Source organism: Tupaia chinensis, unplaced genomic scaffold (assembly GCF_000334495.1).
Source record: "Tupaia chinensis unplaced genomic scaffold, TupChi_1.0 Scaffold147369_1, whole genome shotgun sequence".
Taxonomy (NCBI): domain Eukaryota; kingdom Metazoa; phylum Chordata; class Mammalia; order Scandentia; family Tupaiidae; genus Tupaia; species Tupaia belangeri.
In genome coordinates this window covers 123,399-141,227 of record NW_006207220.1, presented here as the reverse complement: position 1 = coordinate 141,227, position 17,829 = coordinate 123,399, and the positions used below count along the sequence as shown (strand labels likewise).

The window sequence follows — 17,829 nt, the reverse complement described above, 5'->3', positions numbered from 1 at the left end:
TCGGAAAGAGGCTGGAGAGGTGAATTGTGGCCAGTGAGGCTCCTCCACAGAGAGCTTTATGAGGATAAAGTACCCAATTGTTTCATTTTTATGCTTCCTTCAAATGTTCTCATCAGTTCCATAGTATATGTGTTTCTCTGCCTTCTACCACCTCCTTCCTTACTTTCTGTTTCCCCAAGAATTCATTTGAATTTTAGCCTTTCCCCCACCATGTTCCTGGAACTCTTAGGGGGAACATTAAAAGAGCACTCAAGGCTACTAAGAAATGTTTTTATTATCAGAATTTCTTCCAGAATTCAAGGAGCCTGTGCTGCTTCTTAAGAAGAGCTGTTTCCTGCCATACTGTGAAAAACATTGAAGAGGGATTTAGACATTGGTACAGAGGGAACAACATTGGGTGGTGGGGGCATTCTGGCAGAGAAGGCAGTTAGACTTTTGCTAAAAAAAAGTCTAGGTTGGAGGTTGGACAGTGGGGCAGTGGTAAAACATGACATTCTGTGAGGCAGACCCACTTGGGAAGGTTCTGGGTTTGTGTCCAGAGACCTCTCTGAGTCTTCCAGGGAAGTGCGTTGCCCATGATCCAGAGCTGGCTGAAACTGGGAGTGGATCACAACAACGAGAACTTGTTGGGGTTGCTACCTCTCTCTCTGTCTCACTCACACATGAATGAAATAAACTTTTAAAAATTACACCTTTACAAGAAAAAAAGAAAAGGAAAAAGAAAGGGGACCAGCAGAGGACATAATGGTTATGTCACTGGACTCTCACATGACTGTGATTTGAGTGTCAGACCCAGAAATTCATGCTGGGCATGTGTGCATGTGCGCCCAAGATCCCAAGAGTACAATGGAGGAAAAGGGCTTGCAGTGTGTGACAGGGGAGGTTGGGTTGGATTTCTTGCTTTCTGTCTCCCTGTTTCTCTCTGTGCTCTATAACAAAAATCTCTCTTAAAAATAAAAGAAAAGAACTCATGTGTTTTACAAATGAGGAAATTAACTCCAAAGAGGGAAAATTACTTGACAAGTTTATCTGTAGAACTAGCAGCTTCCTTGGTCATTCATCGATTCATTCCATTCAGCAAATACATTCCAGTGTTTTGCATGGAGCAGACACAGTACTAGATGCTAGAACTATAGTGGTAAATAAAATAGACATGATTCCTGCCCTAATGAGAGAGATAAAATTAAATAAATCAGCAAAAATTAAAATATCTATCGAGCAAATTATGATAGAAATAAAGTACTATAATACAGTATAAAAGGATGGGAGCTATCTTTCAGAAAAAGCCTCCCAGAAGAGACAACATTTAAGCTGAAACCTGCAAAATGAAAAGGAATTTGCCATTTAAGGAGGGCTGAAAGAGCTTTTTAGAAGAGAACAACTTGTGCAAAAACCCAAGGCAGGAAAGTTTGGAACTATCCTGAAAGGTACAAGAAAGACTTACTTGACACCCAGGCAGAGGGCGCTTGGGAGCAGATGTGGTAGGAGAGACAGGCAGGGGGCTGGAGTTTACAACCTTATCTTTCAAAGTGCCCTTATTAATAGACTTTTCATTGTTCTTCACACCCCTGGTGGTAAGGAAAGACAAGTACATGTTCATGGCAAAACTATTGGCTAAACATTTGTCTTAAATGTGGTGCTCTCGGCATGCTTTGCTGAGACCATGGATTAGAAGAGCAGTAAGAAAAATGACTCAGCTTTTCTTCTGTCCCCACTCTTCAACCTCATCAGTGTTCACAGCTCTGAAAATCAGCTGAGGGCAAGGGTCAGTGAATTCAGACCCAGATGAAGTGGCATTTGTTTTCTGCAGGTGTATTTGGTTTAAGAGATCCAGAATCTGTTCTTTCCATAGCCTTATTTCCTTCATTTTTGTCCTCTCACATTCTCAGTGGATAGCATAGAGTAGGAGTTGGCCAACAATGGTCCATAGGCCAGGGGAAAAAAAAAAAAAAAAAAAAAAAATACAATGCCTATTTTTGTAAATAAAGTTGTATTGAAACAAAGTCATACTCATTTGCTTACATATTATCTTTGGCTACAAAGCAAATTGTTGTTTTTGTGCCACAAAAGTAGCAATCAGTAGTTGCAACAGAGGTCATATGGCCTGCAAAGTCATCTACTGAAATTTTTGTATACTCATTGTACAAATTCTTCTAGTGGTTATAAAGAAGAGTATAGCTTTCTTTCTTTTTTTTTTTTTTTTTTTTTTTTAGAGGGTTTTGTATGCGCTCGCCAGACAGAGAGAGAGACAGAGACAGAAAGCGAGAAATCACCCCCCAGGGGGTATGGCCACACCACAATCCCTTCTCCTCCATTCTCCTCCCGGGATCTTGGGCACACACACACACGCGCCCAACGTGAGTTTCAAGCCACCGGGTCCGGGATGCGAACCGTGGTCAACTACATGGGAGTCCAGCGACATAGCCATTATGCTAACTGCTGGTCCCAAGAAGAGGATAGCTTCATGAGCTTTCATTGACCACCCGATTTCACAGTGCCTAACTCATAGGAGGTAAGCAATAGTGACTGAAGTAATCATAGCTCCTTATTTAACACTTGGTTTTCAGATGAATGTGGCATTTGTGGAGCTCCTAATGTGGTCCTGGACTTTGGTTTATCAAATACTGGCAAATAGAAGTTTAGTAGGGAGCTGTTGGTTTGATAAGTCCAGCATATGTCCCCTTGCTCACAGCACCTTCATTGCCTGTGACCTGAGAAAGACTAATATTGAGCTGGATGGAACAGTTAGTATAGATTTCTGGAATAATGGTGACACCCTGCAGAAACTGTCCAAGAAATCCTGACATCTGGATTCATGGAGTTACTATAATCTCTCTTCTCTGAGAACCACTTTTAGTAGAATCTCCCTGATAATCTTCCAACAAACTTTTTCTCTAAAGTTAATGTATGCTGATTTCTATTTTATCAGTCAAAGTCCTCAAACTAATAAACCATACATGTTAGATAAAAATCCATAAGAGGTGCACATTTCTGTGGACATTCAAAAGAAGGGTAGAGACCATCAGTTTATAGGTAGATTGGAGAGAAGTAATGGCCTTCATAAAAGGGGCAAGAATGGAGCTAAACCTTTAAAGGATGGAAAGGATTTGAAGAGGCAGGAGGGAAGAAGACCATGCAGGCTGGAGCAAGACTATGAGTACAGACCTAGATCCTAAAGCCTAGACACATCAGAAGAACATCAGTGTCTACACTGGAATCCTGTGACCTCACTGAGTGGCCCATGTTTGTGGTCTCATTACACTTGCATCAGAAGATGCTCTGTTTCCCATCTTCCAAGTCATTCCAAGCCAAACAACCTCCCTTCAACATGTTAAGTTGAAAGGTCTTGTGAGATCAGTTGGTGCTAACCTTCTCAGGTCAGGGTGACGTGCTAGAGCTCCACAGGTACCCAAAGGGTACCTAAAGGGTCATAATCCTTAGAGGAGCATTCATTGTTATTTGGAGAGTTGCATGTTCTTTCTCTCCACCTTCATCTCTAAGGCTTTCCTTCTTTTCCTATACCACATCCATGCAGGCATTCTGTCTGTTTCTGAGACTCAGCAATCTTATTTCTCAGCCTTGTTCAGAGCATCTGTTCTCTCTGCCTGAATTCATTACCCTGATCCTTGGCTTGGCCAGCTCTTTCCTAAGATTCCTCAGCTCAAATGTTAGGGTCTCCCTAACCATCCTGTCTGAAATAGCACTGCCAGTCACCCTCACATCATCCCATTTCATTTTCTTTGTAGTACTTCCAGTCTCCAAATGATCTCGTTTACTCCCATTTCTGTGCGCTCTCTGGTGCCCAAGATGTGTGAGAACAGGACTTTTCTTGCACAGTTTTGGACCCTCCTGGCACCAGCTTGTCTTACAGCATATACTACATGTGCAATAGGCATTTTTTTATAATGATCAGAATAGATAGAAAGATGGAGAGAATAGAAAATTCTCATTTGTAGAACTACACACCCCAATGAGTAAAAAAGTTTTGTAAGGGTTATTTGTTTAAGAATGAAGAAGCAAAGAAAGAAAGGGGAAGGGGGATGAAGGAAGAAAGGGAGGGAGGAAGGGTATGTAAACTCCATTGTTTAGATGGAGAAAATGCAGCTTAAGAGAGGGAACGAATCTTGTTCATGGTCCCAGATTTGCTTCTTCGTGTTTACTTCTCTAGAACCATGTCAAGTACCTGTGGAGTTTTGCAGCCCAAACTGTGATCTATCAATCTGTTTGCTCTCCCCACTACACCCCTCCTTGGTTTCATTTATCAGTCCACAAGGTGAGTCTAAATTCCAGAACCAGAGAGCCCAGCCTTGTTCTAATTCTCAGCCTCATACACAGTGTCACATCTCATTAGCTTTCAGTGTCCGGGGTGATTAATATCCATGTTAATAATAAACACGAATCTGAGGAGAGGAGGATGGCTCCTCTACCACATCTCCTTTTGCGGCCATCTTCTCCCTGGGTTTGAGAACCTGGGTGAAGAGAGAGATCCCAGAAAGCTGAGATGAATTCAATACCAAAGTGAAATGCATCATTGACACATGGCACAGTGGTTTAACTTCCCCAGTCCTGGCAAGGGCCTTGACAATCCAGTCCCCACCCACCTCCAACTCTGTGTCACATACTTCCTTTACTCCAGTAGTCCTGGCTTTATGGGAGTCCTTTCTCTCTCTCACTTCAAGATCTTTGGATAACTAGCCCCTCTACCTGAATATAGACACAAGGTACTTAGTACTGTGCCTGCCCTGTCCTAAGTACTCAGTAAGCACTGGCTATAATAGCAATTATGATGATTTGCTCTATGGTTGATCGCTGTCATACTCTCAAATTACCTGTTATTTCTCTTAATGTAGAACCTACTATATCTTGTGTAAGCTCTATGAAGGTAGAGAACATGTCTGCCTTGTGTCACCATAATATCCTAATTCAAATTTTTGGCAGTATCAGTTTCCAGTGCCCAATAAATATTTCTTGAATTTTACAAATAAATGGCAAATGTGCACTTAGTAAATGATGAAGAAGCCCTAAACATGTCTCAGAATCCTAAACAGATGTGACATTCTTTACAGAGAATGGAGACAACTGTATCAATTATGGTCATTTCTGCATGTCCCTATTAAATCTAGGATGCAGGAGAGTATAAAAAAAGGGATGGAAGGGGACCAGGAGATGGTGTATTGGTTACGTCTCTGACTCCCTTGTAGTTGACCGTGCTTTGAGTCCTGGACCTGGTAGCTTAAAACTCATGCTGGGTACGCATGTGCACATACGTAAAATCCTGAGAAGAGAATAGAGGAGAAGGGAATGCCACGTGGCCAACCCCTTGGGAGGGGGGTGATTTCTCACTTCCTGTCTTTCTATCTCTCTTTGTCTCTCTGGGGAGCAACTGCACTCTATAGCAAAATTCTCTCAAAAAAGGCAGGAGAATGGAAGGACACTCTTACTGTTCTCTGAATAATAGAAAGAAAGGGCACTGATGTCGCAGCATGAGAGTCAATGATCAAGAACGTGATTTCCAGGCCAGCCCCATGGTCTGATGATTGGAAAAACTGGGTCCCACATGGCTGACCACACAATTTGGTCCCAGCCCTGGCAGCTTAAGAGGAACACTAAATGCATGTGCTTGTTGTGGGTCTAAAATCCTTATGGTATGGAGTAGTGGAAAAGAAGTGATTGTGGCATGAACACACTCCACCAGGAGGTGCTTTCTCTCTCTCTCTCTTTTGTCTCTGGTGAGTGCACACAACCTCGGGCAAATTAAAATAATAATAATAATATGATTCCTACCAAAAAGGATAGAATTGCTTAGATATTAGGGAGGGAGGTTAATTTCTAAAACTCTCCCCACACATACATACTTTCTGCCTCCCACCCCCAAAATGAAGCTGTCCTGTCACCTTATTATCCACTGTTTACAACAACGCTGCCTCATTTCCAGGGCCTGAAACCAGGAGCCAAGGATAAATGTCAGTGTGAGAGCCCTTAAATGAAGTGACAATAAAGAAGGAGTTGCTAATACTGGGAGTTCCCTCCCTGGGAAAGAGCTGTCAGGGCCAGTGCCCAGGGCTGGGAGATTTATTGATACTAAGTGGATGGTGTCTTAACCAGGAGTGATTATCAAAGAGGTTTGAGTGAAGCGAGAATGAAATTGGACAGCCTGCACCGTGCAGTGCGTGGGTTTTCCTGCCCTTGCCAGTTCCTGCCCTCCTACCTCCCCAAGAGGGAATTCCTGGCCTCATTTTTTACTTGCTCTGATTGTTGGACACATTCTGCTGCAGAATCTCTTGGAGGCAGGGATCTCAGAATCTGACACTCTGGCAGGATTCCCTGAATGCACTGTGTTTTTCTCTCTCTGCCAGGTCTTTGCTGTCACTGTTCCTTCTACCTGAAATACTCTTCATGCACATATTACTGCACTAAACCCCTCTCCTTGCTGATTCCTGCTTCCTTTTCAGTGTTGAAGCTGGCATTTCCTCCTAGAAGTTTTTTTTGAGGTCCCCAAAGGCTAGGGTTAGATGTCACTGCCTGCACCTTGAACTCCTCCTGGCCCTGTACTTAGGCTGAATTGCCATGGCCTGGCTAGTTGTCAGTCTCTCCCACTTGCAAGATGACAACTGGAGACCGACAGTGGTGCAGCAGTAAAATGCAACACTCTGCAAGCCTGACCCACATGGAAAGGTTCCAGATTCATGTCCAGAGAGAGACTTTCCTGAATACTCCAGGCATGTATGTGCACATCATCTGGGGCTTGCTAAAGCTGGGGGTGGATTATGGAATCAAGACCCTGTTGGGGTTCTGTCTCTCTCTTTCTCCCTCACTCATGGAAGATATACATAACAGATAAAATTTAAAAGGAAAAAAGGATGACAAGTCTTGTGGCTGGGAAATTGCCTGGTTTAGCGTTATATCTCTGTTGCCTAGCATAGTGTCTCATGAGTGTAGATGCTAGATGTGAGTGGTGAATAAATGGGTCTACAGACAGACGGGTGTAAAAATAGAGAAGATGAGTACACACACACACACACACACACACACACATATATATATTCTTTCAAGGATGAGAAAGGGCTACATCAACACATCACCCAGGTTTCTTTCTTTCTGTTTTTTTAATGTGAATAAATTCAGCACAGTATTGTCTCTTTTCTGGCATCAAGGGAAGGCAATGTGCTATACAAGAGAGGATTTTCTAGAAACTGAAGCTCACCCTTGCACCAAGGCCACTTCTTTGCAACATGTGGAAGGAGGAGGTGTTATCCTAAAGGCATCAAGAGCTCCATGCTATGGTCAGAGTGGGAGAATTCAGATCTCAGTTTTGCCTTATGCTAGTCCTGGGTCTCACTTCCCCAGTTTATAATCTACCTTATGGGCTGCAAAGAGTTAATGCAAGGAAGCATGCAGTGTCTGACACTTCGTAAATGCTCAAATGTCAGCTCCTAATTACTACTACCCGAAGTATTATGTACATCACTGCTTTCTTAAATGAAAGAAACTGCACGGAGACCAGCCTGCTCTGATTCAGCATCAACATGATAACAGACTGCGATTAGACCAGTACACAGCAGAGTTCTATTCTTCTTTTGAATTCTCCCATTTCTTCCCTCCTCCTCACCATGTCTGATTATAATCTCCACCCTGAGCCTAGTCTTTTTCTGATTTGTCTCATCTCATCTACTCTCTACTACATAATGAATTCACATGGCCGATTAAGACTTGTATCTTAACTAAATCTCAAGGCTCTGAATACACCTAGACTTAGCCCTAGGATTTTGTTACAATGAAATTCATGAACTCATAAACTTTATCTGCATTCTGAGTTTGAAAAAGTATAGGGAAAGTACACTGGAGTTTATTTGAGAAACAAATACCCAAGGTATTGTTGAATCAGTAAACTTTTTCCTGTTAGACTAGAATGTTGACGCTTGAAAGATGTTAAATATAATAGAGACTCAGCCTGGTAGCATCATTGGTAGCAAGCTGCACTAAAGTGCTAGAAGTCACATGGCTGACCTTGGGTTTGTGTCCCTGGGTCAGCCTGAAAACACACCAAGTACATTTGTGCCCAAGGTCCTGAAGAGCTGAAGGAGAGTCCTCAGGGAAGAGGAATGTGGTGTCACAAGACCCCACCAAGAATGTCCCTGTCTCTGGCTCAGTCTTTTTCTCTCCCTGGTGCACATGCATATGCTCACTATCATGAATAAAAATAAACAAGCTTTTAAAAATAAATGTTTCAGAGTCCAAGGCACATTCTACAGATGGGAAAACTGAGGTCTAGGAGAATATGGGATTTTCACAGGGTCATACAAGCACCATGTAGTAATAAAGCCAAAAAGGGAATCTTCCAGGCCTTCGGGCATCTAGTCTAGTGCTTTTTCTACAAGTCTATATTATTTCTTCTGATTGAATATATATTGTAATGTATTCAAAGAAATGCCCTATAACTACTAATTACATTTGTCAACACTTAACCAACAGCTGCCTTCTCCCACAGGCCTTGGGACTACAGTCTTTATTCTGGAGAGACTTTTGTTATTGAGCACATGTGCTCACTGGAGAGATGGAGACAGAGAAAGAGAGAGAGAGAGAAATCACCCCCAATGGGGATAGCCACACTGCAATCCCTTCTCCATTCTCCTCTCAGGATTTTGGGCACACAAGCACATGTGTCCCACATGAATTTCAAGCCACCAGTTCTGGTGCTTGAACCATGGTCAATTACTTGGGCAGACCAGCACCTAACCACTATGCCACCTGTTGGCCCCCAGAGTCTATCTCTGTCTCTCTTTTCTCTGTTGCTGCTGCTCAGGTTTGGCTGAAATGAGGAAGCAGCTGGCAGCATCTGACTCTGGGATATAGGCTGCACTCAGTTAAATCCAGGCCAGGATACCTCCAAGCCATGATCTTTTAGGGAGTAGAGGGTCAATGTGCCCCCTTAGCCTTACAGGATAAAGCACTCAGTTTAAGAGAAGAGAGATTTGCTAAAGGGAAAAATAGGGTGGTAATTTGAGTGTGTGTGTGTAGGCAGGAATCTTGGCCACCTGAATATGTCAGGATTTGATTGTGTTTACCCTATTCCGACTTCATCTACCCGTTCCTCTGTTCCTAAAGTCCTAGCGAGAAACATCAGCCTTGAGGGCCCCAGAGGCCTGACTAAATGTGTGAAACCAAGTCGATGATTTGAGGGAATAGACCTGGAACATAAGATTTATATTCTGCAGGATAATATTTTATTGCAGCAAAGGGAGAGGAGAGATCCTAAAAATACCACAGAGGGCATATTATAATATTCTAATGGGGTTTATGTGCTCCCCATGTAAGATGGCTTGTGAATTTTGACAAATCTATATTTAACATGGGGAGAATAATATACCGTGTATGCTTCCTGGTAGAGAGATCCATATTTATGAAAATCTTGATTCTAGTAATTATAATAGACATTTAAAGACACTGCCTATTATGGGCTCTGAACGGCTAGAGTGTCCTCATTAGAGTGAAAGAGAAAGCAGTGTCAGTAGTGGAGAATATATAACTATCTTAGAAGACAGCGACCCAGGACAGCAGAGCAGAGAGTCCAGGGTGACCCGACAGTCCACACTATTTGGGTCCTGTTCTGCCTCATCCCCTAAGGTGGGTCATATGACTCTCTCATTAAGCATTCATTATTCATCTATTTTTTTCCATTCATTAAATATGTATTGAGCACCCACCATGTTCCAGGTATCCTGCTGCTTTGGGACACAAATGAGACCTCTCTTTTCAGGAAATTTACACTGGCCTGAGCAGCACCAAATACATACAAGTAAATCAAGACTATTACTTCAGATAATAATGACAAAAGTATGGGACATAATACAGGGTAATATGACAGTCACTGACGGGGGTAAGGAAAGGAAGGAGGGTCACTAGAAGAGGTGAAGTAGGAATGCTGGTCAAGAAGGTGAGACTTGAGCTGAGACACAAGTACTGATCTTTGCAAAGAGGTGAGGGGAGAGCATTGCAGGCAGAAATGGAACAGCTAGTACAGTCTCTCAATGAATGAGCCCAGGGCCTGGAGGAACAGACTGCAGGGCAGGGTGGCTGAAATAGGGAGCTACAAGAAGGGTGGAGTCGGGTAGGTGCAGGCAGAGGGCAGGCAATGCAGACTCTGTGTGAGCTCCCTCTTCTGGCTCCTGGGTAGAGAACGGCTTTCATAAGTAGAAAGCAAATGCCATGAAGCTCAAGGCCATGTGCACCCCTTCATCTACCAGCATGGCTGTGGAGTAGGGTAAGAGCAAGTGCTCCATGAGGCTCTGGTTTCAAGGAGTGGTCGGTGAGTGGACCAGGACCTTGCAAGGTGGCAAGTGCCCACTGACTAGACATAAGCAGGAGATATTAATGATCAACTGCCAGGCTTCCTATAAATGATACGCTGGTTTTCAGAGGGAGTTAAACAGATGTCTTATTCTGCTCAGTTGTGATCTTTAAGAGACAAAGATCTTTAAAGCCTGTTATTTCTAAGGACTAACTGAGAACTACAACTCACAATAGACAGTTGGGTACCCATAGTTAACTGCATTCTTTAGGGCAGCATGCCCTTAAAAAATCTTAAACAACAGGGTAGAAGTATTCATCAAAAAATGGTCCTGGGGACAAATAGATTTGACAAAATTGAGGTGACAGGATTCCTCACTGCCTCTTACATAGCTAGTATACAGTATGAAACTCAAGATGAGGCAGGGTATGCACTGTTTGCCAACTTTATTTGGCCAAAGAAGTCTTTTCTCTTTTAAGAAGCAACTTGTGAGGCCCACATTTCAAGGACCACATCTGGATGGTGCTTACATTGCATAATCTGGGATCTCATACTTACAAACAATGTGGGGTTATGGAAGTAGGTGGTGTGGTAAAGAAAGCAGAGGATCTAAGAGCATTCACTTTTTTATTTTTTATTTTTATTTATTTATTTATTTTGGAGAGGTTTTTGCCATAGGGCGCGTGCGCTCGCCAGATAGACAGAGAGAGACAGAGAGACAGAAAACGAGAAATCACTCCCCAGGGTGGGTGGCCATGCCGCAATCCCTTTTCCTCCATTCTCCTCCCGGGATCTTGGGCATGCACCCACACACACCCAGTGTGAGTTTTAAGCCACCGGGTCCGGGCCGCGAACCGCAGTCGACTACATGGGAGTCCAGCGACATAGCCATTACGCTAACTGCTGGTCCCTCACTTTTTTATTTTAAAAGAAAAAATTATTAATACCTATGGCACAGGGTTTTGAGGGGAACTAAATAGCCTAATATATACAAAAGGACTACAAAGCACTTTAAAATACCATTATTTTTGTGATGAAGATGATTGACCTTCCTAACCATCCCACTGGGAAGGTAATTTTCAGGTATTGCTGATAGCTTTGGAATTAATCCCCTGACTGGGGTAAAGGCTATGGACTTTATCACATAGTAAAATGAAGTTTAGGAGCTGATCAACCTGGAGTTTGATCCTTTTCCTTCTCTTATTACAGTTATATTCTAAACAGCAGTATATTCATTTGCAAACCAGGATTGGTAACTGTACTGGGAGCCTACAAAATGGATCCTGTGGGGATGTGCATACAGCTAAGCTATTACGATGGCTGATACACTGGGGTGCCTGAAAATCAGCTAGCAGGATGTACAAACACAATGTGAACATCAGAAGAGAAATGTACACTGAGAGCTGAGGGCTAGGCTGGGAAAATCAACACTTGTTTTCTTAAACATGCATCAGTATCAGAACTGGCAAATATCCTTCTTCCTGTGACATCTTTTAATGTTTTGCCTTTAAGTGCTAGACGATGTCATGGAAAGATCACTGGGTTAAGAATCAAGACAGGGTAAATGGTATGATGGTTGAAGCACTGGACTCTCACATGGCCAACCATGGTTCGAGTCCTAGACCTGGCAGCTTGCTTTGCTTGCTCTGCTTTCTCACTTTCTCTCTCTCTCTCTCTCTCCCTGAGCACATGTGTCCTATAGCAAATTTAAAAATAAGAATAATAAATAGAACTAGATAAATAATCCTTTAAAATAAAAGTCAAGATATCTGCATAACTCAGATATGTCCTACCTGTGCTGCCTTGAACATGTTTGTAAACTTTCTGAGCCATGGTTTTTATCTTTTAGAAAATGACCTGTTCATCTCTTTCTTACCTTAACAAGGTCTTTTTTGAGATAAAGAGAGGTAATAAATGAAAATGCTTTGTGTACATGACTACTATAATTAATGGTGATAACAACATCTGGCATGTAATAGGCACTGAATAAACACCAAATTTAGACAAATGGAGTAGGGAAGTTGGACAAATGTACGCATGAGTAGGATGGACAGATGAATAGAATGAATGGATGGTTAGATAGATTGGTGGGGTGAAAGGTTAAATGGATGGATGGATGGATGGATGATGAGTTGGATGGATGGACTATTGGATGGATTTATTATGGAGCCATCTGACAGCTCTTTTGCAGCATCTTCTATCTAATAATCCTTATTTTTCCTCTTCTAGTCTGTTCCCAGTTCTCTAAAGGAGTCTATGCCATCTTTGGGTTTTATGAACGAAGGACTGTCAACATGCTGACCTCCTTCTGTGGAGCCCTCCATGTCTGCTTCATCACACCAAGTTTTCCTGTTGACACATCCAATCAGTTTGTCCTTCAGCTGCGCCCTGAACTACAGGATGCCCTCATCAGCATCATTGACCATTACAAGTGGCAGAAATTTGTCTACATTTATGACGCAGACCGGGGTAAGCCAAGGGTTAGGGGAGGGAGACTATTAAGGGATGGAGAGGAGATTACTGTCAGGAAGGAGAATGATGCCTCATTGCTTTATTCAAAAGCATGGGGAATGATCTAAAATTCTTTATTTCTGTGGACTTATTTCTCAGTAGCTAATCGCATGATGTGCAAACACACTCTTTGAGAGAGTAATTGTCATGGTGCACCGTGTCATTCTGAAGTTCACTAAGCTTCCGTAGCTCCCAAGTGCAGATTCAAAGCCTAAGGACCTCAGTTAAAATGCTTGTGACTTCCATGCTTGTAAAGAATGTAGAGACTGAAGTTAGACAGACTTGGATCTGAATCTTGGGTTCTCTCCTCTAGTTGTTTTACTTTGGGCAAGCATTCTAGGCTTCAGTTGTACCATTGATGTGATGAGGACAGAATGCTCTATGCCTTGTCTCTATTGTGAGGGTAAAACAGTGTCTACCTCATGAAGATACTGTAAAGATGGAATGCGATAATGACTAGACAGTAGATGTTCAGAGCCTGCAACATAGTAAATGCTCAGAAACCTCTGTGTCACCTGCTATCATCATCATCCTCCCTCTCAGGGCTTCCTAATTCTGCCTGCCTTCAATTTTACATATTTTCCAAATGTCTCCTATACTTTTATAAAAATACTTTTTACTCATATTATTCCCATTTTCTGGAATGGAATTTCATGGAATGCACTTCCCTTCTCTAATCTACATATGTAAATCCTCCCCTCTTTTGCAGTTACTCAAATACTACTTTATTTTCTGATCTTCTCAATGGGAATTTTTGCGTTTTTTTCTAACCCCTGTAGCATTTGTATCATACTGTCCTATCTTCCCCTTATACACTAAATAGTCCGGTAAGAACTTAGTCATTACCAGTATAAATAAACAAACATGTAATGCAAGGCCTGGAAGTTGAGGAGTGTTTGTATTGATGTGGTCATCTATAGGAAATGTTGCAAAGGCTTTTGGGTAGAAGAGTAGCTTGTGAAAAGGTTTTTTTCAGGGGGAACCAGCAGTTAGCGTAATGGCTATGTCACTGGACTCCCACGTAGTCGACCGCGGTTCGTGTCCCGGACCCGGTGGCTTAAAACTCACGCCGGGCGCGTGTGCATGCGTGCCCAAGATCCCGAGAGGAGAATGGAGGAGAAGGGATTGCGGTGTGACCATCCCCCCTGGGGGGTGATTTCTCGCTTTCTGTCTCTATGTCTCTCTCTGTCTGTCTGGAGAGCGCACGCGCCCTACAGTGAAAATCTCTCAAAAAAAAAAAAAAAGGTTTTTTTCAGGAAGAGTTAGATATATTCATTTTCAGATGAGAAAAAGCCCACAGAGGGAAAGATCAGAACACCTCATTTTCTTTCATTTTTCCTTTCCCTTTCCCTGTTTTGATGATTTTCTTTCTCAGACAATAGCCATTGTGGGGCCACATGAAGAGACTGTTTCAAGACAGCTTTGGAGCATAATGAAACTTGAGGTCTAGAAGTGGAAAAGCTAGAAAAATGTAAAGGCTTGTGGGAGATCACCTCTGAGGCTGACAGAAATACTCACACTCTCTTAGGGGCCCTCATCTACCTCAAATTCAGACCTCGGAACTCTGCCCTTGTACCAAGGTTTAAATCTCTATGAGTCTCAATTTCCACATTTATAATATAGGAATAATAGTATTACCTAATTCACAGGATGAAGTGAATTAAAGAGGGGAAAGCTACTAGAACAGTGCCAGACACAGAGTAAATTGTCAGCAAATGTGGGGCTCAAACACACAAACAACTTATAAGGAAATGAAAGTTAGGAAGGTGTAACAGAACCAATCTATTGATGGTCCTTGAGACCAGTCATGATATTGGCCAAAGTAGAAGAGATTAGCTATGTTACTTAAAGCAGGAAATTATATATGTACAAAAGATTGATTAATAACGAAAGACCAAAATAAACCCATATGATTGGCAGAATTATGACTCCCCTTAAAGATGTCCATGAACTTGGGACCAGCAGTTAGCATAATGGCTATGTTGCTAGACTCCCACGTAGTCGACCACAGTTCGAGTCCTGGACCCGGTGGCTTGAAACTCATGCTGGGCACGTGTGCGTGCGTGCCCAAGATCCCAAGAGGAGAATGGAGGAGACGGGATTGTGGCATAGCCATCCCCCCGGGGGGTGATTTCTCACTTTCTGTCTGTTTCTCTCTGACTGGTGAGCGCATGCGCCCTATAGCAAAAAACTTCTAAAAAAAAAAAAAAAAGATGTCCATGAACTAATCAGTGAAACCTGCAAATCTTTATGTTACACAGCAAAGGAGAGTTAAAGTTATAGATAGAATATAGGCTGCTAATCAACTGACCTTAAAATAGGGAAATTATCCTGGATGGACACAACATAATCACAAAAGTCCTTAACTGTGGAAGTCGAAGGCAAAAGAGTTGCTATCAGAGTGATGCAATTTGAGAAATATTTGACCACAATTGATGACTTTGGAGACAGAGAGGCCATAAACCAAGACATACAAGCATTATGTAGAAGTTGGAAAGGTAAGAAAATGAATGTTCCCCTAGAACCTACAAAAACAACACACCTCTGCCGACACCTTGATTTTTTTTCCAGGGAGACCTATCTCAAACATCTCACCTCCAGAACTGTAAAATGACAGGTTTGTGTTATTTTAAGCCAGTAAATTTGTGGTAATTTGTTACAGCGGACATAGGAAACTAATTAATAAACCATCAAAGTCTCAAAGATGAAACAAAGACTTATAGCTATAAATCAGAAGAGAATAGTTAAATTCAGTACACACTTATTGAATATCTACTGTGTGAGAGAAATAATATTAGGTAGGGAGGATAAATCGAACATTCACAAATTTGGTCAACACTTATCAAGTGTCTGTTTAGATGGCAGGTTGGCACACTTAGTGAATAGTTACTGAATGCCCAACAATGATAGCAGCTAACATGTATAAATCCATACAGGTTTCAGACCTTGCTATGTATCAGATGTTCTATTGTTTCCATCACCACTTTACCTTTGAAGAAACTAAAGTTTTAGAGAAGCTAAGGAACATGTACTGGTCATTTGTATGTGTTGGGTTTGAGCTTCAGAGTGTATTTTTAATCATTAATTCTATTGCCTACCATGTTCTGGGAACAGAAAAGGAACCTAGATCCTGACGGCACAGAGTTCAACATCGCAGTCAGGGTTGCATTTAGTGGAACTGGGTGAGGAAGTGGGGCTGAGAGGAAATGGGAAATGGGAGCCTGGCAGAAGTGGAGTGGTGCCTACATATCTTGATTCTCTGTCATTTCTCTATCCTGCCCATCCAAATTCAGGCTTATCCGTCCTGCAGAAAGTCTTGGACACAGCGGCTGAGAAGAACTGGCAGGTGACAGCAGTCAACATTCTGACAACCACAGAGGAGGGATACCGGATGCTCTTCCAGGACTTGGAGAAGAAAAAGGAGAGACTGGTGGTGGTGGATTGTGAATCAGAACGCCTCAATGCTATCTTGGGACAGGTAGTGAGGCAGCAGGGGCTCAGGGTGGGTAGGGGAAATGATTCAGAAAAAGCTGGATGCACTTCTGCCTTGAGTGTTATAAAGAGTGTTCTCAACTAGGTGAGACTAGATGTTTTTCAAATCTCACATTCTGTAACTCATAAAATGTCATCGTAAAATTTTATTAAATATTACAAACAATGAGTACCTTGACATAGGGTTTCAAATAATTCTCAAATTGTTCACCAAAAATGTACCTCTATTGTTTCCCTTTATTGTTAAAAAACAAATTATATTGCATTTTCAAGTTAATAATGTGCTATCACATTAGGAACACAGGCATAGAGCCAGAATCCTGCAGTTAGCTCTGGACTCTGTCACTCTCTAGTCCAGGTTTGGCATCTCATCCCTTTGGCCCACTGACCTGATTTAAGAGTTCAAGGAAACAGCAATCTTTCTACTATTTCCTTGAACACACTCTTGTCTCTGTGAAATCAATTGATTGTACATTCTGTGAACAGGCACTGAAACCAACAATTTTTAGCTAGAAGTATCTAAGCTATGTTTTTCTGGACGCAGAATTGACACCTGTGTCTACCACAGAATTAACAGGCTTTTGTATATATCTCTTATTTTTTAAAACTGTATTTATGTATTCAGATGAGCTAGCAAGGAAATAGGTTTTCCAATTATTTCTTAATAGTGTCATATAATAAAAGATGGTCATTTTAGGTACTTGACAACATGACAAAGCTTGTTAATGGCCCTCAAGACCCCTGGGGCCCCCACAGGGGATCTCATCACGAGCACGGCAATCAATCAGAGGCCTCAGCAACACAGCAGGGAGAGATTTTGAAAGTCATGGATTATTCAAGGCATTAACTACATGCGTTCTAGTTTATAAAGTATAGTTTGGCCTTTGCTCTTGAAAAAAAGAAACCATAATTATAATAATAAATGAATTTTACAAGAAGCAAATGAATAAGAAACTAGCAAAAATGGTTTGCATGAGATGGAAGTTCTCTGGACCAAGTCAGGTATTTGAATTCTAGTTTGTAGGTGAGACAGTGTAGGGTAACATTTAAAAGTGAAGACCTAGGGTTCAAATCCCAGCTCTAGTGTTTATTAGCTTTGTGACCGCAGGCCAAGTTTTTCATCTTTCCACTCTTAGATTCTCAATCTGCAAAATGGGCATAATAATAATGATAATAAAACCATCTTTAGAGGGCTTTCGTGAGGGCTGTATCAATACATGTAGAGCACGTAGAAAGGAGCAAGTTCCACAGTAAGTGCTATGTGTAAGTATTTGACAACGTTAGCTATTCACAATGCCAACTAGTACTGGCTTCGTAAGTCACTTCCCTCTCTGGGCCTAAGTGCAATCAGCTGTACCTAAGATTGAAGTCTCCTGTTCTACAAATATGATATAAAAATGAGATAAGAAGTGAAGAATGTATTGAATGGTAATAAGATATTTTTTAATGTATGAGGATGCATATACTCACAAAAAAAGAGGGGGGGAGAAGAAGTAAGAGAGAGAGAAAGAAAGCATCCTATAATGGGTGTGCCACTC

At 41.9% G+C, this 17,829-nt stretch overlaps 1 protein-coding gene across 1 annotated transcript in view; it reads left to right on the top strand.

The window, feature by feature from the left end:
* GRIA1 (glutamate ionotropic receptor AMPA type subunit 1) overlaps positions 1 to 17,829 on the top strand; it is a 298,513-nt gene that overhangs the window by 172,100 nt on the left and 108,584 nt on the right. Inside the window, exons 3-4 of the mRNA XM_006169676.2 lie at positions 12,518 to 12,757; positions 16,093 to 16,277. Of these exons, the coding sequence (XP_006169738.1) occupies positions 12,518 to 12,757; positions 16,093 to 16,277 (425 nt within the window). The remainder of the gene's footprint in view (positions 1 to 12,517; positions 12,758 to 16,092; positions 16,278 to 17,829) is intronic.